We start from the raw sequence: 22,743 nt of genomic DNA on the forward strand, positions 1-22,743 counted from the left end.
CAGGGCTCCAAGCACAGGTACTCTCCCAAGGCCATGCTGTGTGATGGGAGAGCATGCACTGTGGACTCAGACCTGTAACAATGACACTGAGACCCAGGCAGACCTGTGACAATAATGCTGAATCCTGGGCTAGCGCCTGGCCCTGCTGAAGGTGCTTTTTCTCATCTGTATCATGGGGCTTATATCTGTTACTTCAAAAGGCTGTGGTGAGGATTAAAAGTTTCTAGTACATTGCAGGTGCCCAGTAAATATTAGTTTCCTTCTTTCTCCTGGGCTGGGCTGGGCTCTGCTTACTTCCGTGTGTGGTGTGGAAGGGGTGGTGCCAAGGGGGCCACCAGCAGAGACACAATGTGAACAAGTTGGCGCTGGCACTCCTTGTCTCTTAGTCTCTGTCCCTCTACAGTACTGCTCTGCTCTTGGAGATCCTGACACGAACCAAGCTTAAGTAGAAATGAAAGTTGATTATTTTTATGCAGATTACCATTGCAATAAAAACATTTTTATACTTAAAGGTGAACAGTGACCTGTTGACAACTGAGGTTGACCAGTTTCTCATTTATAAGGGTGTGCATATTATTATGTTTTATTTATTTATTTATTTATTTATTTTTTGAGATGGAGTCTCGCTCTGTCACTCAGGCTGGAGTCCAGTGGCGCGACCTCGGTGCACTGCAACCTCTGCCTCCTGGGTTCAAGCAATTCTCCTGCCTCGGCCTCCTGAGTAGCTGGGACTACAGGCGCACACCACCACGCCCGGCTAATTTTGTATTTTTAGTAGAGATGGGGCTTCACCATGTTGGCCAGGATGGTCTTGATTTCCTGACCTCGTGATCCACCCGCCTCGGCCTCCCAAAGTGCTGGGATTTCAGGCCTGAGCCACCACGCCTGGCCGCATGTTATTTTTTTTTTTAATTTTTGAGATGGGGTCTTGTTCTGTTGCGCAGACTAGAGTGCAGTGGTGAAATCACAACTCACTGCAGCTTCAACCTTCCAGGCTCAAGCCATCCACCTGCCTCAGCCTCCTGAGTAGCTGGTACTACAGGCACATACCACCACACTCAGCTAATTTTTTTTTTTTTTTGTATGTTTTGTAGAGACGGAGATTTGCCATGTTGCTCAGGCTGGTCTTGGACTCCTGGGCTCAAGTGATCAAGCTGCCTTGGCCTCCCAAAGTGCTGGGATTATAGGCGTGAGCCACTGTAACTGGCCTTATGTTATTTCATGTATAAGAAAATTCAAGTATAAAATACTTTCTGAAAAGTGCTTTAAAATCTGTTATCCATGGACAAGATCTTTAGAACCGGCATCAGAGTGAGCGTGCTTATGCATGTTCTAAGAGATGCAGTTGAATGTGTAGATATAAGCACACCTTATTATTCTGGAGGTTTTGAAAGACTTAAAAAAAATCACAGTAGAGCTCATTAATTCCTTAGATAAGTTGCCTTAATAAAGGGTAAATATAGTTTGGGAAATGGCTCTGATACAAGTGATCCACGTCTTCTGTAGTACCATCCTTGTTCTTCATCCTTCCCAGGTGGGGCCAGGGGCCCTTGGTTTTTCACTGTACCTTAAAAATCACTGCATCCCAGCTTGTCATCTGTTGGGAGGAAGCCTGCATCTTCAGGCTTTGAAATGAGCACAGCGTAAGGACAGAGTTCACTCCATTTCTCTCCTCTTGTGGTTTATATCACTTGTAGTGCTTGTCCATTTGTCCCAGGAGAAGAGATGGTGGCTCTCCGATGGTAAACTCTTTGAATCCTTTACGCTAAGTTGTCTAATATTTAAGTGCTCAGGAACATAAACACAAAATCGTTACTGGTAACTGACGTGCTAAGTTTATAAAGTAGAAGAGAAAATATACCTACAAAATAGTCTTCTAGTTGTAGAAGTGCCAGTTTTTGGAGGTTTCATTCTGGTATAATTTCCCTAATTCACCTGCCAGAAATATGATTTGTGCAGGAAAGTAGAACCATTAAAGAAACATTGGTGTAAAGGGTTCAGTAGAAACAGGATCTCTTTAAGTAGAAAAGCAAAGCCAAATGATGTTCTACATAAAGGACAAGGAGATTCAGATCCTGTATGGCTGATTTTAGAGTTTTCTTTCTCCATGGAAAGCATTAGTTTGTGACATTAAATTAACATGATTCAAATGTATGCATAGATATCACCAAACAGGCTGGGGAATATCCCATAGAACATTGAGGTTCTGTGACCCAGGCCCTTAAGTTTGGGTTGGATTTCACCCCTGGAAAAGGCAAAAGGCACAGTACAGGGTGTGTTTTTCTGGGCTGCTGATGAAAACACCTAGACAGGACCTGGCACGAAGAAGTGCCCAAGGATGCTCAATTGAATCTGACTCTGTTTGGTGTTTAGACCCTAGAAGCCAGGTTGTCATCTTCACAGGCTATGTTCAAATTTTATTTGAAGTCGTGAAAATAATGCAGTGAAGACTGTGTTTTTTATGTAGTTAGGCATCATCTGCCTGCTGCTTTGCCTGCACTGGGGGTGGACTGAGTCTAAGGGGAGGTAGGGAGAGGTGGGCAGCGAATACCCTTGCTTTTGTGGCAGCAACACCTAGTGGCAGAAAAAGAGTGAGAAGAGCGAATTTGCCTTTCCCACTTCAGTGACAGCCCAGAAAGTAAGCATGAATGTTTCTGTCCCTCAGCTGCCCTGAGGTTTTTTTTTTTTTTTTTTTTTTAACTGTTAAGAAAATTAACTTCCAATCGAGAAGGAGGTCTTCCAATGCCAAATCTCCAGTTCATTTTTCTCTGGTCTGAGAGGTTTGAAGTGGAAACGTTGGCTCTCCCTGCCGATCTGGTGGCAGCACTCCTGCTTACTGATGCGTTTGACAAGATTTGGGATAATACCATATGACAGTGCAGCTAGGTAGAAATTCACTCCTTTATTTTTTGAATTAGGAATTTCACTGTTAGCATCTTTGAATTGGGAGGGATATCTCTAACGTCCCTTTCAGTTCCCAAACCGTAGATCTCTGATTTCTCAATGAGCAGGAATTGGGTTGAATGTGCAGGATATTATATTTCCAGAATAGTCAGCTGTTTCATCTGCTGAGAAAGGTGGGTGAAGAGGTATTTTAACTGAATGAGATCTCAGAATCTGTCTGTTTTCTGTGCAGTAACACCACACTATTCCTTCCTTCTTATCAGCAAGCTTATGGTAGCTGCCTGTCACTGGGAGACTGGGATATCAAAAATGACATAACTAACCAAAAAAACAAACATGATGTTTTGTTTCAGGATGATGAAATTAACCAGCAGAGCCAGCTGGCTGAAAAGCTGAAGCAACAGATGTTGGATCAGGATGAGGTAAAGAATGCAATATATTTTTTTTTCCCATAAAGTTCTTCTATTACTCTTTGTTGTTGATGTTTGTTCCAGGAATTTAATTGGCATAGAAGCTTTTCATAATTACAGAATCATGTGGAAATTTCTTGGTAGATGTCCCTTCACTGCCTCTTACAAGCTGATTATCACTGAATTTAGAAAATAAATGTCTGACTTTCAAAAACCCCTGATGTTTTGAGATTGAGTAGCCAGTGGCTACACTTCGTTCTGGAAGGGCAGAGACCTTTGGTTGGGTGATCAAGCAAGGATGATCCTTTTTTATTTTTATTTTTTTGAGACAGGGTCTCTCTGTTGTCCAGGCTGGAATGCAGTGGTGCAATCATGGCTCACTGCAACCTCCAGAGCTCAAATGATCTTCCCGCCTAAGACTCTCAAGTAGCTAAGACTACAAGAATGTGCCACCATACCTAGCTAATTTTTTAATATTTTGAGACAGAGTTTCTCTATGTTGGTCAGGGTGATCTTGAACTCCCGGCCTCTGGCTTGGCTCCTGCCTTGGCTCCCAAAGCACTGGGATTACAGGTGTGAGCCACTGCACCTGGCCTTGGGCAAGGATGATTCTGCCTCCTAATACCCAGCAATGCTGTGACCTGTTGTTTGAGTCCTACTTCAGTTTTGCAATCAGCTTGCTCAGATCTTTGATATACACCATGTTCTCCTGCTGTCCTGCAGGGATACACAAACAAAAACAAAACTAGAAGGTAGAGGAGGGGAAGGCAAAGAGAACGGGGCCCGAGTACTGCGTCAGCATGTTTGATACACTAAAAAGGAGGCAAATTGTTTTCAGTCTCTCCCCAAAGGCATTCAGTTCTTCAGCAAGTGTTTTTACTACATTGTGTGTTGCCAAGTATTTTACAAACAAGAACCTAAGCAAAGGATAGCCAGCCAACTTATCAAACATGCACAATTAATAATTCCCTTGCTGAGGACCGTTTAAGTGTTGTTTTCTTTTGTGCTTTAAGTTGCTTTCTGCTTCGTTGCTGAAATGCTATGGATTGGATCCCACTGTGCAATGTCAGCAGGTGCCTGGGTTTCTGTCCTCAATCCCAGGCCTCTGTAGGCATAAAGGACTCTGTAACCATTTCCTTCCTCTTTGTTCCCTTTCATCTCTTTAGGACAATGATTACCTCCCCTGCCCAAACACTTCCCTTGGTAGGGAGATAATCTACACTTTTGTAATCAGGTGAACCATATTTCGTTGATCTCTCTCTCTTAGCTATAGTCGAGGCCTTCCATTTGCTTGAGTTTCCTGCCCTTTACCTCCCATTCTACTCCAGTTTCACCCACATTGGCACAGCTGCCTGGGATAAACTTTACTTCTTGTTACTGTTAAAACTCCTTAACATTTTTCTTTTTCTATACTATCAAGGCAGTATCTGTTCAATATAGGAAAATCAACGTAGGAACAAAGATAATGAGAGCGTCGGCAAGCCCAGACATTCGCTTTTAACTAAAGATACTGTTTGGGGTACATCCTTCTATATCTTCATGATGGATGTTAAAAAAAAAGGTGACTGACCACTGTTGTATACTGTTTTAGTTGATTGTGAAGTCAACCAGTTTACAATGTGAAATCCTGATAACACTTAAAAATTATGTAAGTGTTATTCCTTGTCATTTCCTTGGAAACGACTCTCAGATCCTTTGCTTATTTATTTATTTATTTATTTATTTATTTATTTATTTATTATTTAGACGAAGTCTTGCTCTGCTGCCCAGGCTGGAGTGCAGTGGCATGATCTCGGCTCACTACAACCTCTGCCTCCCAGGTTCAAGCTATTCTCCTGCCTCAGCTTCCCAAGTAGCTGGGATTATAGGTGTGCACCACCACACCCAGCTATTTTTTTTTTGTATTTTTAGTAGAGATGGGGTTTTGCCATATTGGCCAGGCTGTTTGTGAACTCCTGACCTCAGGTGATCCACCTGCCTCGGCCTCTCAAAGTGCTGAGATTACAGGCATGAGCCACTGCGCCTGGCCCCATCCTTTGCTTAAAATATGGAATAGCTATAAAATGCAGTGATTTTTTGATGTGTAATTCTTTCTTTGAGTTAAGGGTATACAGCTTTAAACTAACAACAACAACAACAACAACAAAACATACAAAACAAAACACATGCACACAAAACAGATTTTTGCAATAAGAACATATCTGTCTTTTTCTTTTATTTTTTTATCGTCTGGACCATACAGTGGGGTTTCCCATCATCCTGAACTTTTTCAACTTGTTTTCTTATATCTGGTTTTTAAATTACTTACTTTTGGATACAGCATAGAACATAAACATTTGAACATTAGATTCTCAAGTTCCATGCCATCTCATTTCCCCAGCTTTTAGCTTCCACAAGAAGAGACTATGAGAAGATACAGGAGGAGCTGACACGTCTCCAGATTGAAAATGAGGCAGCCAAGGATGAGGTGAAAGAAGTTCTCCAGGCCCTGGAGGAGCTGGCTGTCAATTACGACCAGAAATCACAGGAAGTGGAGGATAAGACCCGGGCCAATGAGCAGCTGACAGACGAGCTGGCCCAGAAAACGGTTGGAGCATTTGTGTCTAGGGGGTGGGACTTCCTTGGCTGCCGTTCCTGTACTCATATTGATATTCATTGACAGACATGGTATAAGGAGGCAGTGGATGAATAGTTATTCAGTGTTAGATGCATTCTCTGAGGTCCCTCCAACAATTGAGATACTTCGTGCAAGTGACTTTTGTTCACTCTTCCTGAAACTGCATATCATGACTGTTTTATATCCAGAGAATTGATAACATTAGTGGGGATGCTTCGTGGGAATAGTCAAAAGAGTGCAGACTTTGGAGCCAGAAAAGTCTTAGTTACAAGTCTGACTTCATAACTCTTAGGCCTTAGCTGAGACAGTTAAGCTTTGTGAGTATTCATTCCCTTATCTGTAAAAAATGGTGACGATCATATGCTGCTTGCATGGTGTGAGGATTAGTGACAGTTTATGTAAAGCACTTAGCACAGATCTGTGCTTATGCTACGATATCAATATATACATCTCAAAGCATTGCTACTGGCAAGAGCAGGGTCCCGTAGAAGGTATGGACTTCACTTTTCTTGCTTATACCCTCCTGAATGAATTCCATTCCCTCCCGTCAGCTTCTTGTCCTAGCTGTTACCTTCAGGAGCCTGGAACTAAGCTGCCCTTGTTTGTTTGTTTGCTGTTCTAAGCCAGTGCTTCAGCCTGCACATTCCCTTATTTCCAGATTCTCCAAATGAAAGATGCCATAGGTTCTGCGGTAGCAGGTAGCACTGCTACCTATGGCTAGCGGTAGCAGGAGCTAGCGGTAGCAGGAGCACTGAATGTTTGGCATGGCAGGGTGGGATGTGTCCTTTTCTACCTGGAAAATGGGTGGTGAAGAAGCTGACTGGCTCTAACCTGCTATCCTTAGCACCTCTGCCCAATGGCCTGGTGTCCTGGGCTTGTGCCCAGCCTGCTTTGTGGAAAGCATCCAGTTTAAAAAGAAGTAGCAGATGGCGCAGGAGAGTGCTGATCTGCTGACTGTGAGGCTGACAGGAAATGCTCCTCGCGGCATACATTCAGCTCCATGGAGGAAGACTTTTCTAGCAGCTTCCCAAGATGGGGACTACTGCCTCTGAGGATTTTAAAAACAAGATGACATAAGCAGTTGGCAATGCCAAACAAAATAAAACAAACTCATTCAGAAGTCACTTAGGAAAGGGGGCGACTTAGATTTTCTCTGCTTAGTGTTTTCTATGAGATTCTTTTAATTAGTCCTTCATGTTACTTGCTTCTTAAAACAATGAAACATTTTTCATAATACAGTTTTTAATTTGCCATGAAACCAAAGTATTACTAGATTGGTTTAGAAGACTATTATTAGACATTGTTTAAAAATGCTCTAGCTGCATATGGGAGAATTGTATAAATAGATAACTGTTTTACTGATGTTAAACGTTAGTTAAGAATACATACCTTTTGGCAAGATACATGAGGATGAAAAAGAGATGGGTTTATTAAAGTTTGACAAGAAAATAGAGCTTCTGCTATATAGTAAGAAACCAACTATTGAACGTAACCTAATTTTGAAAAAAGGTGAAGGGTGTTTAATTCAGCTTCACTCTGAAAATTGGAAGACTTTTTTTTTTGAAGTTGTTTTCTAAACTTATTAATGTTCTTCTGGGCCATCTATTCTAGACCCATCTGTCTTTATCAATTTAGGTGGGAATATGGAGGTGGCCCAGGGAGCAGGTTTGTTTAGGAGTGAAGGTGGGGACCCTTGCAGGTAAGTTTAGACCCTGAAATGAAACAGATAGGACTGACATAGAATATCTGGTAAGTAGGAAGATGCAATTACATGTTATAAATTTAAGGACTTCTTTTTTGGCTTAACTTATTTCCCTGACTTGGAAATTGTCATCTGATATGTAGACATATAATGTATCAGGCCATGTGATATAACTTGTTGATAAAGAGTTCCTCTTCTTATCCAAGAATGCAGTGCTATGCGAGAGTTTGCCTTAAAAGGATTCTTAGGTTGAAGTCACGTAAAAGAAATCCATTCTACATGATGGTGTTATTCTTTGTAATGTGGAGTGTATGAAATTGATGGGCAACCCTTTGAATTTGTTGTTGAAATTTGTTTTTCAGACTACATTGACAACCACACAGAGAGAGCTGAGCCAGCTACAAGAGCTTAGCAACCACCAGAAGAAAAGGGCAACTGAGATCCTGAATTTGCTGTTGAAAGATCTGGGGGAGATAGGTGGAATTATTGGCACCAATGATGTGAAAACTGTAAGCCAGCCCTTCTTCTATCCTCTCTACCTGCTCCTGTCAAGTTAGTAGGGTCTGTGCTTTACTCTTTTAAGCATTCAATGCTTAGCACTGTGCTTTGCATCTGCCATGTGCTGGTTAGTGTTTGAATGAATGAAAAAAGGGCTAATTGAATGACTGAGTGAATTGTTTGTTGGGGTGAGGAGGAGGAGAAAAAAAATTATCTTTCAAATCTAGGCAGTGTCTTCAAATCTTGGTTGGCTTTGTGTAAATTGGTTTATTTCTCAAATTGGTTTATTTCTCAACTTATTTCCTAATGTTGCAGAAGTTTGGAATTAAATAGCTTAAGCAACAGTTCTAGTCTCAGAATTGTGTTTTCCTTTTCTGAAAGAACCCAGTGAAGTGAAAATTCTCCAAGTCAGTGTGAAAGTGATAGGATTCTAACAGTGGCTTAAGAAATAAAACCACATTTAATTATTCACAATATGAGAAGTCTAAAATCTTGCCACTCAGGGTGTGATCTGCCTCACCTGGGAGCTTATTGGAACTACAGCCTTTCAGGCCCCACTTCAGACCTATTGAATCAAAATCTGCACTTTAACAAGATTCTCCAGGTGATTCTTTATGCTTATTAAAGTTTGAGAAGCAAATTTTGTTTTGGTGCCATGGCTCAACAATGTCAAGTTCTCAGGCTTTTTCTCTATTTCCTTTCTCCTGTCCTCAGCTTGTTTCCTTTTCATAATCCAGAGGATTGTGCCTCATGGTAGCAAAATAGCTGCTGTAGTACCAATCATCACATCCTCACTCAACCACATCCAAGGCAGGATGGGCTGAAAAGGCCAACTTCTTTAATCCAGGAGGGAAACATATCCCAGAAGTCCCCAGGAGACATATCCTTACACTTCATTGGCCAGAATTGGATCACATGACCACTCCACATTTCTGGGAAAGCAAAGGGGACTGGGATTACTATAATTGGCATAGACCAATCATGATGAATCCCTTGGGGTTGTACATATTGGTGCTCTTGGTTATTTGTTTATTTATTTATTTATTTATTTTGAGACAAACTTTTGCTTTGTCACCCAGGCTGGAGTGCAGTGACGCAATCTCGGCTCACTGCAACCTCTGCCTACTGGGTTCAAGCAATTCTTGTGCCTCAGTCTGCCGAGTAGCTGGGATTACAGGCGTGTGCCACCAGGCCCTGCTAATTTTTTTTTTATTATTATTTTTTAAGTGGAGATGGGGTTTCTCCATGTTGGCCAGGCTGGTCTCGAATTCCTGGCCTCAAGTGATTCGCCTGCCTCTGCCTCCCAAAGTGCTGGGAATACAGGCGTGAGCCATCACACCTGGCCATTGGTGCTGTTGACAGCGAGAAAGTAAGAGATGTGGGGATAATAGGGGTGGTATAAAGTTGTCCAGAAACTAGGAATAGAAGGAAGAGATAGAGTTAAAAATGGTATTAGCCCAGAACAGGTAACAATTTGCTGGAATATAGAAAGGCCATTGTTGTTATTAACCAAAAAGACAGGGTAGAGACATTTTTAAAACAAAACAAAAAGCTTTATTGAGGTATAATTTACATAAAGCTGCACATATTTAAAGTATACAGTCTGAGAAATTTTGACATGTGTACAGTCATGAAACCATCAGCACCGTTAAGATAATGAATGTCCCCATCTCCCCCAAAAGTATGTGGGGGCAGTTTCTGGTCTCTCTATTTTGTTTCATGGATCAAATCTTCCTGCCAATACCGCAATGTTTTGATCACCATAGCTTTATAATAATATAGCATCTTATACAAAGGAGTCATTGATGAATATATGTTGATTTTGTTGAGCTGGGGAATGGTATTACATTGCTTACCTTACATGTCACAATTCCCTGAAACCAAATTCTTTGAATTTAGCCATTTTATCTTTAAAAGGCTGAATTCTACATCAGTCTGCTTAGTGGGAACACTCAGGTTGTGAGCTGGGATTGTTAAATACTGGAAAATGCTCCCAAGATCAGGCTTCCTTTTGTAGACTATTTCTGGGAAATGTTGAAAGCCCTTTTTGGATGGCGTAACAGGTCCCAGCTTAGAGTACATGACCGCTCGTAAATGTAACCATTCTTTCATGGAACCTTTATTGTAACTGATTATTTCATAAATCCTTGTGAATGAATCTAATTCTAGCACAGACTTCTCAGATACTATAGAGTTAATCTTATTAAGCTTCAATTTGGTGATTTTATATTTGAAGATGTAATTTTTTGAACCATGCATTGGTGTTGAGCAATAAAATTCGATGTGAGGTGATTAAATGGCCTCACAATATGAAGGTGGAGTTGATATATGGGAAGTTGATGCTTGCTGCTGATAACGATAAAGGAAGAAGGTATTTTTATGCTAAGTTCTAAAATAGAGCTGATGAAAATGCTAATGAAATCAGGAGTGTCTGGGTGCTTCAGTATTGAAAAAAGAGTCTTTACCTTTGGGAATCTGAACTATGATTGAGATTGAGATTATTTTTAAATACTCAATTGGATATTTTTGAGATTATTTTTGGATTCCAGACATTGGATGTCCTAGTTAATTTCATTGATAGCCGTCATTTCTATCATTCTGGTTTTTTTCATATAATTATGAGTTCATCATTAGGGTGATAAGAGCTAAGGGAGTAGTTGTATGACTTTGGATGAGTCACTGTACTTCTTTGGGCTTCATTTTTCTAATTTATAAAATGACAAGATAAGCTCAGACAGTATCAAAAATTGTCAGCTCAGAAATTACGTGACTTCTGCACATTTGTTTTAGATGTATCCTTATAGGTACAGGTACTTTTCTTATTGGTCATGACTATGAATTGATATAGTAATTCTTTTGATATAGGAAAATGAACAGATCAAGGGAATTTGTTTCAGTGGTTTTGTATTTTTATTCCTTTAGGAATAAATGCCATTTTAATGCCATTTTAATGCCATTTAATTTTCACAAGGTCCCTCCTGGTAGGGCTCTGGGATGGGGGAAAAATATGGCTATTGGAGCCTTCCCCAGTCCACAGTTCTAGAATATGACAGCTCTGAAAAGCCAGAAAACAGAAAAACCCATATATCCCCAGCTCAATCATGTCTTGAAACATTTCCAGAGTCCAGACATTTTGTTTCATCAACAAAACAAGATGAGTCCAGCATATAACAAGATGAGCCCAATGTTAACTTTATCGAAGTTTATGAGTGAGCTTTCTCTTCCTTTCATGTACTGGTGGCACTGAACTGTCAACAGAAGTATGATGAGGTCCGTACATTTGGAAAGGAGAGCTTTATTTTTCATAATGGGTTGCAGCCTGCAGGGTGGCCATTCTTACAGGTTGGGAAGTGTAGCCTTTGGCCAGAAGCCAGAAAGAACCACTTTGAGGATGGGAAGAATGACAGGGACTTATGTTTTTCACAGGGTGGCCAAATAAACTTATTCAACAGGTTACAGGAGGAGCTATGAAGATTCATGAAGGAGTGGCATGTGCATGTGTAGTAGGAAAACATGTATTTAACATGGGTCCCATGTTCACTTTGATTTGGAGACTTAACATTTAAATGTATTATAATTAGGACCTGTACATCAAAGGGTGAAGCAGAGGACATGAAGGCTGTGTGCAGCCTTAGTAGCCTGGCCAGAACCAGAACCACTTCGTGGTTGGTGGTCTCTCGTTGGGGAGGGAACTTTGGTTGGTGGTTGTGTTGAAATTGCAAAAGAGAGGGGCAGGGGCAGGCTGTGGTTATCAGCAGTGAAGCAGTGGAGTGAATATTTCAAAAGGGCTGGCTTCTGTTTAACCCTTGGGGAAGAAAGCCTAATGACGATTGGCGAGGGAGGGTGTATGACCAGGCGTTTCCAACTTCCCAATCTGTCCTGGGCTGGAACTCGGTATTTAACATTTCTCTGGGGTCTCCTTGGCCACGAGGGGGTCTGTTCAGTCATTCGGGGGGTTAGGATTTTATTTGTATTTCTTGGGGCCTACCTTACCTTGCTACCTTCAAAGGAATTTAGCCAGAAACTGAATAGAAGTTGAGGTAGAGTCAATGAACTGAATTGGACTGCCTTATTTTCTTTTGGCCCACACTGACTTCTTTTTGTCCCATTCTAACTTTTAGGACTTTAAATGTGAACATGCACCTTACTTACCTTGGGTGTGGCCTAGGAATGGCAGTAGTTCATCATCGTGCACAGCCACTCCATGCTTGAGAGATGGGGTAGGGAGGTGGAGAGGTAGGGACGACTCCTGTATAGGCAGGTAGAAGCAGCAGGCCACATCTTCCATAGATTTCATGACGGTGTGGTCTTTTCTCCTGGGTTGGTCATTGACACTGGATCCCATGGTCTAGTATGTACTACTGGGGGCATTATCAGACTCTGGGACAGTTATAAATAAAATTTCAGCAGCAAACTGATTTTTTTTTTTTTTTTAAATAACAGTGTCCTGAAATTACTGGAAACTTTTGAACATGAAACCACTAAATATATGAACTTTGTAGTGGTAAGAAACCTCACAGTTAAAACCCCTTTGTTAGGGGTATTGTTTTTATCCATCAGGCACAAACTCAAAATCTCCTTTTAGATCTCCAAGGACAGGAACTGGCTTCAGAAGTTATAGCTCTGGTTTGGGAGAAGAAATGTCTAGCTCTCATTTTGGAGGAAGCCCATCTTTATACATATCTATATTTTTACTCTTCCTCAATTTACATGGGATCTAGGCATAAAAGACAAAGTGTCCTACTTTGACAGACCTGGAAAAGAAGAGGGATTCATTCTCTTCCCAGGGTGCCAGAGCTTCTGGCTCAGCAGCATTTTCCTACCAGGAGCTGGTGTAGGCTATGAATTCCATGTGGAAGAGATGGGTTTTACTTTGTCTTTCTGCAGAAGCTGGACAAGATGTAAGATACACCTGGTCAGGCTCAGGAAGGTGTTTCTCATCCTTCTCCTACACTGGACTAAAGACAGTGGCAGAACACACTCAACTTAAAGATTGCATGCTTTTGTCACCCAGTGTCTCCATGCCATTAGAATAGAAAAGGAATGTAGTGAGGAGTGGTTTTGGTAGGCAGATCTTTGGCAGTCGGAAGTAAAATGGGTTTAACAAGGACCTCCGTGAAGGTAGAGTCAGAAATAGATACTTGTCAATTTTCTTGCTGTTGACATACATTCTGCAGTATTGTTGACACTGGAGTCACTTGACATGTACTATTGTTGAATTTTTTTAATTTTTAATTTTTATTTCAGTAGGTTTTTGGAGGACAGGTGGTGTTTGGTTACATGGATAAGTTCTTTAGTGGTGATTTCTGAGATTTTGGTGCACCCATCACCTAAGCAGTGTACACTGTACCCAGTGTGTGCTCTTTTATCCCTCACCCCACTTCCCACCCTTTCTTCCAAGTCCCCAAAGTCCATTGTATCATTTGTATGCCTTTGTGTCCTCATAGCTAGCTCCCACTTATGAGTGAGAATATACGATGTTTGGTTTTCCATTCTTGAGTTATTAATACTTCACTTAGAATAATAGTCTCCAATTCCACCCAGGTTGCTCCGAATGCCACTATTCCGTTCCTTTTTATGGCTGGGTAGTATTCCATGATTTTATACACACACACACACACACACACACCACATTTTCTTTATCTACTCGTTGACTGATGGGCATTTGGGCTGGTTCCATATTTTTGCAATTGCAAATTGTGCTGCCGTAAACATGCACGTCTTTTTCATGTAATGACATCTTTTCCTTTGGGTAGATACCCAGTAGTGGGATTGCTGGATTGAGTGGCAGATCTACTTTTAGTTCTTTAAAGAATCTCCACACTGTTTTCCATAGTGGTTGTACTAGTTTACATTCCCACCAGCAGTGTAAAAGCATTCCCTTTTCATCACTTCCATGCCAACATCTATTATTTTTTTATTTTTTTTATTATGGCCATTCTTGCAGAAGCAAGGTGGTTTCACATTATGGTTTTGATTTGCATTTCACTGATAATTAATGATGTTGAGCCTTTTCTATATGTGTGTTGGCTATTTATATTGTTGTTGAATTCTTATGGTAAGGTTGATGCCAAATTACAGGCACTCAGCAGTTTCTAGTGTACTTCATATTTGCTATCAAATTTCAGGGCTGATACCTGGTTCCATTTTTTTAGCCCTCAAATGTTTACTGAACAGATAGTTATATGATGAGTGAATGACATCAATAACGACATAGGTGGGCACTCAGAGTGTACTGTGGAACATCAAAAAACCATGGTTGGAGTCATTGTCTTTCAACCAGTGGAAGCCTGTGTTTCTGCGCTGGATTCTGGACAGGGCTCTTTGTTTTCTCTTAAGGTGCTAGGCTGCACTCTGGTGGCTAAACAAAATATGCACACAGTTACTTGCTCATTTGGTTAATTGCTCTTAAAGACCATGTTTGCATTTCAGCGGATGGGTTTCTATCCCAAGTAGCTTGCTTCAACTTTTGTTTCAAGTAGAGCTTTGAAACTTAGAAACTAAATATAGATCATGCAGGAATGCTGGCTGTCAGAATCTTCTCTTCTAAGGTGGATTTAGACTGTTGTTCTCAGATGATCTTAAATAATGAGCTAGATTACTGTCTGTTTGGAAGGAACAGGTGTGAAAAGGCAAAGGAAAATAGACTGGTAGTAGTAATGAAAAGTTATGCTGAGTAACCTTCATCAAGAAGCCCTTTGGTAATTCATAGTACATTCTTATTTATTCGATTTTCTGTTTAATTGAGGACTACATAGAAACACCTTTTTATTTCAATCCTTGTTTATAGAAACATATTCAAGGCATTATACTACTTGTCTACCTGAATAAGCACACTATAGAGAACATTAATGAAGTTTTGATTTGAGTTTTTATAGGAATTCAGCATCACCTTTCGGAGCATTGGGTGTCGCTGCTGTTACAGAGATGTAAGGTGTAAGACATTGAATGGAATACCTTTTTGAAGTTATCTCCTTTTAAAAATCTTCAGTGTTTCTTCTTATGCTGTCATTTCTCTTTCTAAAAATTGATGGCAATGAAAAACCTAGTTAATTGAGGATTATATTTAGTAGGGGGTTTCAACTGAAAGTTTCACCTGAGGTTTAGGAGAACTTGGGGTTGAATGTTTAGTACTTTCCGCTTGTCCTTTAATTAGGATTCTGAACCAGAAATCCATGGACACCTTGGGGATCCAGGGGCAGGTTTCCAGGGAGTCCGTGAACCTATGGAAATTGTGGGCAACATTTGAGTGTGTCCCCTTCTTTGCTCAGTTGGCAGATGTGAATGGAGTCATTGAGGAGGAGTTTACCATGGCCCGCCTGTACATCAGCAAGATGAAGTCAGAGGTCAAGTCCCTGGTGAACCGCAGCAAACAGCTCGAGAGCGCCCAGATGGACTCCAACAGGAAGATGAATGCCAGCGAGCGGGAGCTGGCAGCCTGCCAGCTGCTCATCTCCCAGGTGGGCCCTTCCCTTCCCCATCATTGCACTCTTGTTGTCTTGAGATCTGCTCCCTCCATGCCCTTGCTGGTGCTGATGGTGCACCTTAGGCTTAGTTGAGGGACTGCTTTGTGTAAGCTTGGCCTCCCCAGGTGATGGCAGCCCAGGTCTATTCCTAGGGCTACATTTTGTTGTGTGAAATAGATGAATTCTGTTGAGTCCGTTCCCTTTTTCGGGGATATATCTATCTACCCATCCATAGATGGATGGCTAGCTAGCTAATGAATGTAAAAGATTGGGTGGAATCTCTAAAACTCCTGTAAGTAAGGCAATATTCCCTCATCTTTTAATCTCTACCATAGGTCCACTTTAATATGGAAAAACAGAAACTACTACTAATAGTAGTAGTAGCAGGTGGCATTTTATTGAGTGTTTACTATGTACCATACACTGTGCTAAGTACTTCACATGCATTTTCTCACTTAATCTGAAAAAAATCCTGGTAGGCAGGTTTTATTATTATTCCTCAGATAGGCAGCTGAGATTTAGACTAAATATCTGTCCAAACACCTACAGCCAGTGAATGACAGAGCTAGGACTCAAAAAAATGTGTGTGAACCCAAAGCCCATGTCTTCAAGGGCTTTTCAAGCCCGAGGGTACATTTCACTTGCCTGTTGAGTAAAGCTGCTCTTCTTCCTATTGGAGTGGCATTTTCAGTTTAATAAGGTAGCTTCGGAAAACAGCAACCCAGTTTCTGGGCTACCACTGATATCTGAGCTTGGTATTTGGGTCCGACGTTTCCAGGAGGGGTCTAGTTGTATACTACTTATTGCCTTATGCCAGGCATTAAAATAGGCTGTCATTTGGAGTAAACAGGAAACAGATACCAACATGGATTGCTGTGTCAAATAATACTGAGGCGGACAAAAGCACACTTTATTCTGGTATGCTTTTAACCATAATAATGTGTAATCATAGAAACATCTCCAACCTCTCTGTCTAAAATGGATCCACAAGGTTCCATTTTATAACCAACATAATAAGCAGAAATGTATTGAAAAGATTATTCAATGCTAATGTGTGATAGTAAAATTGATATATTCATACATTGTTGATAAAAGTATAATTTGGTCAGTCCTTTTGGAAAGCACCGTGGAAATCAGAAACCATAAAAATGTAAGTATAATTTAGTCCAGTAATTTCACTGACAGTATTTTTCATTGTTAATGAAAATGAAAAAAATTTATTTCATATGGTATTCTCATTTCCTGATTAAAAATATTAAAAGCTTTTATGCAAGGTATTGAAGACAGTGTTATTTTGCATTATAATAAAATAAATTGCCCAAATATCCATTGATAGACTAATAAGATAAAGTTACATGGAATAATATTATGCAGCTCTTATAAAAAATGTAAAAACCTAGCCATTGGGAAAGTCTAATGGTATAAAGTTAAGTGAAAATGAAAATGCTGAGTTGGATTTATATTGTGCTTTGCATTCCTGCAGATAAGACCAGGAATATCAGGGGGAAATAGTCCATAGATTGGTTTATGGTTTACACCACTTTTTCTGGATTTGCTTTAGAACTTTATTTTTTTATGATTATATAGTTGTTATTTATAAAAAATTAAAATAAAAATGTTATGCATTAGGCAACAGTGTACCTCATATGTGATTTCTAGGTCATCTATGATACCAAAAGCATGTGCTTTGGCCAGCCTGCCTCTAACATTTGGGGGCCAAGGCAAGGGTACTAATGGAGACCCCATGGCCTGCAGCCCACCCTCTTCTCTTTCAAGCTGGACATACCAGCTCCATGTCCAACTCCCTTTTGCACCCGGTGTGAACTGATGGAACTGTTAGATGCCGGCTGCCATTTGTTTAAATGGGTGAGGAAGAGGTAGTGCCAGCCCTGGCCTTCAGACCTGGAGTAGGAAGTTTCTAGGTCCCCAGTACTCTGAGGGCGGTCTATAGGGGACATAGGTTCAGATGGACATGTTCCTTTGGCCTGTGAACTCTTTGCTTAGTGGAGTAGGGTGTAGCCAGAGGAGGGCCCAGTGGGGTGCTCTGAATCATCCAGGTCTCAGACTGACACTGACTTTGCTATATGAGATCAGAGTCGAGAATATTATGATGTGTTGAGTTTAAAGAATACCTGTTCTAAAGTTCTCTTTCTGCATCAGCAACAAACACAGCTTCCATTAGGTGGTGGTTTGCACTCTGCTACAATTCATGCATAGCAAAGATTCGACCATTATTTCCTGAGGTTCAAAAGTAAAAGAAACCATGGCTGTTTATATTCTGATGTGATCTAAGGAATCTGACACAGTCTTTCCAGCTGAAATGCCATCTTGTTTGTTTACATTCATCCTCGTCACCAAAAACTGTGCTTATAAGATGACTGTTCCAACGGAAGAGTTGTGTTTTCTGGAGAGGTTATTTCATTAGATTAAAGCTCAGTCTCCAGGGTCTTCCTGCCTAAAGCTGAGCTCCCCAGATCTGGAGAGGGGAGTGTTCTGTATATATTTTCCATCTGCCTAGAGGTTACCACTGTCCCTGTTCAGCCAACAAGCTCTCATTCATCCATTCATTTCACGAATATTTATTAAGCACTTACCCTCATGGAGCTAGCAAGTAAAAAAGACAAGACAAATGATGTAGACATTAGGTGCTGTAAGAAAGTGTTGGGGCCTGAGTGATAAGGAGCTAGCCAGGGTAGTGTGTGTGTGTGGCATGTGGTGGGGTGGTGATGGTGGGGAGGGAAAGCTTCCAGGGAGAGGAAAATGCAAAGGCCCTGAGATGGGAATTGGTGTGTCTGAAGGACAGAAAAAGGGAAGACCTAATAATTGAATGGTGAAGACGGAATCCAGAGGTGCATGTTCAATGAATGAGGCCTTCAGCCCTGCACTTTTCCCAGCCCCTTTCTCTCATGCACGCTTTTCTCTGAGAAGGGAAACCAGCTCGGCCTTTGGCATCTCATGTTAAGTGGATGGTGAGGAGGGGCCTGCCATGAGTGGTGTCTGTGGGGAATGAAGCCGAGAAGCACAGGGAGAAGCAGAGGTCTGTCTTGGTATGATTCTGAACACCAAGGCAAGGGTAAAATGGGCACCATTTGGTTGTGGCACTCAGAAAAGGGGCTCAGGAACCCCTCCTCTCTTGCATTTTCCTACCAGACAATTCCAGGCCAGCCTGGATGACCACTTGCTAGTCATTCACTCTTCCTTTTTGCTTGTTTAAAGCACGAGGCCAAGATCAAGTCTCTGACAGACTACATGCAGAACATGGAACAGAAGAGGAGGCAGCTAGAAGAGTCCCAGGACTCGCTCAGCGAAGAGCTGGCAAAGCTCCGAGCCCAGGGTAAATATTTGACTAATGTGCAGGTGTCAAACACCTGGCCTGAGTCAGGCAGCCTCTGGTTGGCTGGAATCGTGATGTTTAGTTTCGTTCAGTTAAAGCATTTCTAGGTCTACTGCAAACAATAGCATAACTAGAAAAAAAGGAGCGATTTCTTTTCTTTCTTTCTTTTTTTTTTTTTTAAGACGGAGTCTCGCTCTGTTGCCCAGGCTGAAGTGCAGTGGCATAATCTCAGTTCACTGCAACCTCCGCTTCCCGGTTCCAGCGATTCTCCTGCCTCAGCCTCCTGAGTAGCTGGGACTATAGATGTGTGTCACCACACCTGGCTAATTTTTGTATTTTTTAGTAGAGATGGGGTTTCACCATATTGGCCAGGCTGGTCTCGAACTCCTGACCTCGTGATCTGTCCACCTCAGCCTCCCAAAAGTTCAAGAGTGAGCTACCGTGCCCAGCCTAAAAGGAGAGATTTCTGAGAGACCGTCCCCACACTGAATCTGCTCATTTTCCCATTTCCTCACAGTCCACCCAGTTACCCAAATCAGAATCCCCTGCTCCCCACCTCCTGACTCTAGTTGGTCACCAGAGCCTGTCCATTTCACCTGCCAGAGGCCCCTCTGGTTCACTGTCCAGGTTAACTAAGGACTGTGGCTACATCCATCTACCCATGCCCACCCTCAGTCTGCTCTGGGCCAGCCACTGTGTGGCATCCCAAGGGATGATCCTAAAATTCACATTCTCTCTCTGTCCAAACCGACACTTCTAACCCTTCCATGGCATCCTGTTGCTCTTAATATAAAGTTTGAACTGCCGTGGCTTCCCTGGCACCCCCTTGAACAAGCTCTACCCTTTGCCAGCCAGCCTTGTGATCTCCTGAGCTTAGGGAAGTGCCTCGCACATAGGAAGCACTTCATAAATATTAATGAATATAAGCAGAAATCCAAGAGAAGGGTCTAGAAATGCAGAAAGTAGAACAGGATTAAGAATGTATGTGCCATGCAATGTGAAACTAGAACATATATATTATGGGTTGCAATGAAAATTGTTAGAATTTTCTCAGAAAGCCATTTGAAAATACATATTAATAACTGTAACATTTTTCATACCTTTTGATCATCACATCTCAGATATTCATTGCAGAATTTTAGATCAGCAAAAAAGAGGAAGCCATCTAAATGTCTAATAGTTAACACACTATGGCGTGTTATTTAATAGAACTTTTTCTTCACATGAAATACATGAAGATGTGCAGCAATGTTTATGATGCAATGTTAGGTGAAAATCACAATATATCATTGTATTCTTACTATGGTTATAACTATTAAAAATGAATGGATGCAGCCGGGCACAGTGGCTCACGCCTGTAATCCCAGCACTTTGCGAGGCTGAGGCGGGCGGATCACGAGGTCAGGAGTTCGAGACCAGCCTGGCCAACATGGTGAAACCCTGTCTCTACTAAAAATACAAAAATTAGCAGGGTGTGGTGGCACACGCCTGTAATCCCAGCTACTCAGGAGGCCGAGGAAGGAGAATTGCTTGAATTCGGGAGGCGGAGGTTGTAATGAGCCGATATCGTGGCACTGCACTCCAGCCTGGGCGACAGAACAAGACTCCATCTTGAAAAAAAAGTGAATGGATGCTTGTGTTCCTAAAAATTCATATTTAAGATAAAAGTGGTTGTGATAGGGTAGTTGGGATTGGTGATGCTGTTATCAGTATTTATATCCTTTATTGTTGTTGTACAGTTTGCTCAGTAAATGCATTTTGTGTCAGATGCCAAGGCAAATTTAAAAAGAAAGAACATACCCACTCTCTGCTCTAACCTTGTAACATGTTCTTTGTGTGGTAACACATGGCATGTTAGGAGTAGGTGCACCATCAAAACTGCACATGGAAAATCATGTTTCTCTCTTGCATCCGGTGGTTTCTGCAGTGGGGCCACTGAGTTGAAATAAAATAGAGGCAAGAAAACCTGAAGTGGAACAGACTAGAGAGAAATAATGAATTGAATGTCACTGTCGTAAAGCACTCTGCCCCCTGGCACCCCAGCTCCCCAGCTGGGGCTGCCCATTGCACCTGGCTGGCATTTAGGGAGCACCATCGACCAAGCATATGCTGAGACAGGAGTGCCACACTGCAGCCCTGCCCCAAACATGGGGCCTTCTGGTTTAATCTCAAAAATGTTATGCTATCTTTCTATTTCCCGTGTTCCCATCCTGGAAACAGACTATGTTTTCCTGCCCCAGATTCTTAGAGAATAAACGCCTACCCATGGGAGGTAAATTAGGTCTTCCTAGAACTCCCATCATGGCATGGGTCCACAGGCCACCTAACAGTCACAGAGGGCTTTATCATCTGTAAGGCCCGTTCATGCACATGACCTTGGGCTGCTCACAGAGACCAGGTGGGAAACAAGCCCTCCCAGGTGTGCGGTGACATAAAGCCAGAGTGCAGTCCTAGGAGGGCCGCCCCCAGTGAGCATTGTCCCCCAGTGAGCATTGTCCCCTGCAATTGTCGCGCTCCCCCGTGGAAGGAATGCTGCAGGAGGGGGCAGCCTTGGCTTTAGCCAGAAGTCTTTGCCTGTTCCTTTATGCCATGGTTGTAATTGCTGATATAAGCTGATGTTTCACTCTGTTGCCATTTTTCTTGCTTTTTGTTTTTTAATTTTTGCTTTTGGGTGTGAGTCCCACCAGTTAAGTCTTAAATCATCATTTAAAATTCAAAACAGAAAAAATGCACGAAGTCAGCTTCCAGGATAAGGAGAAGGAACATCTGACGCGGTTGCAGGATGCTGAAGAAATGAAGGTGTGTGTGGCTGCCCCTTCCATCAAGCCCAGTGTGCATTTGATGCATTTGGATTGGAAATGCTTGTTCTAGGAAAATCTGTCACCTTCAGATCCGTGTATGGCAGGGGACAGGGGAGGGGCTGTTGTTGGGCATTCAGAGTCGATCTCAGAGTATAGTCTGGCTTAGAAATGAACAAGTCCAGAAACCCCAAGATGTCTGTAGAGAATGGTTAAGTTGCGTTAATACCTTTGTCTTCACCATTCCTGATGAAGAGGGAAAGGGTAGCACCCCCAATCACTGCATGGGCTCTTTTGTCGGAGTTAACTTCTAAGGATTTCTTCCTCCAACCTTTACGCAGAACACACCAAATTTGAGTTTCTATCTCAAACATAGAGATTTTTCTTTTGGTCACATTTTAAACTGTAAAGGAAAATTGATTGTGGAGTAAGACTTTTAGGTGAATAAAATGAGACAGGAGAAGATGTAGGATTTTGATTAGTTGTAGGCAAACTATGAGCCTCATTGAGTCAAGGTCCACAGTTAAAGACGTCCACGGCATGCCCTTGCTCCAGCCAGCAGAATAAAATCATGCGTCGTGGGAGTCCCTTTCCTGTTTTCAGAGTGCTGTTGCCAAAAGGTCTCCTTTGGACATCATCATAAATCTGTGCAGTGGGCAGGGCAGGGGCTTTTATCTCAGTTTTACATGTGAGGGAGTGCAGCTCACACAGGTTACAGGCTTGTCTGGAGGTTACGTGGATAGGGAGAGGTTGGTGCCCTCTGACTGACCTGGCTGGAGAAGCTCAGGCTGGGCTGTAAAAGGTCAAGGGAACACTTTTTATTTAGTTGGTGGGCTAATTGGCTTCTAGGGCCAACTTGGTTTGATAACAGATCTTGGGTTTTGTTATCCCAATAAAGCAAGGCCGGGTCCTGGGGGCAAAACAGCCAGAAATGCCCCCAGTTTTGGGATCTGACATCTGAGGGACACAGGGAAGGAGGTAGGTCCAGATCCAGGGCTTGTCACAGAGTGGGCT

At 42.0% G+C, this 22,743-nt stretch overlaps 1 protein-coding gene across 1 annotated transcript in view; it reads left to right on the forward strand.

Annotated features, from left to right (window-relative positions):
- The window catches only part of KIF5C (kinesin family member 5C), a 151,360-nt gene that overhangs the window by 100,215 nt on the left and 28,402 nt on the right, over positions 1 to 22,743 (forward strand). The window contains exons 13-18 of the mRNA XM_009443445.4: positions 3,258 to 3,326; positions 5,695 to 5,901; positions 7,996 to 8,142; positions 15,403 to 15,591; positions 18,814 to 18,931; positions 21,654 to 21,730. Of these exons, the coding sequence (XP_009441720.2) occupies positions 3,258 to 3,326; positions 5,695 to 5,901; positions 7,996 to 8,142; positions 15,403 to 15,591; positions 18,814 to 18,931; positions 21,654 to 21,730 (807 nt within the window). The remainder of the gene's footprint in view (positions 1 to 3,257; positions 3,327 to 5,694; positions 5,902 to 7,995; positions 8,143 to 15,402; positions 15,592 to 18,813; positions 18,932 to 21,653; positions 21,731 to 22,743) is intronic.

Source organism: Pan troglodytes, chromosome 13, assembly GCF_028858775.2.
Source record: "Pan troglodytes isolate AG18354 chromosome 13, NHGRI_mPanTro3-v2.0_pri, whole genome shotgun sequence".
Taxonomy (NCBI): domain Eukaryota; kingdom Metazoa; phylum Chordata; class Mammalia; order Primates; family Hominidae; genus Pan; species Pan troglodytes.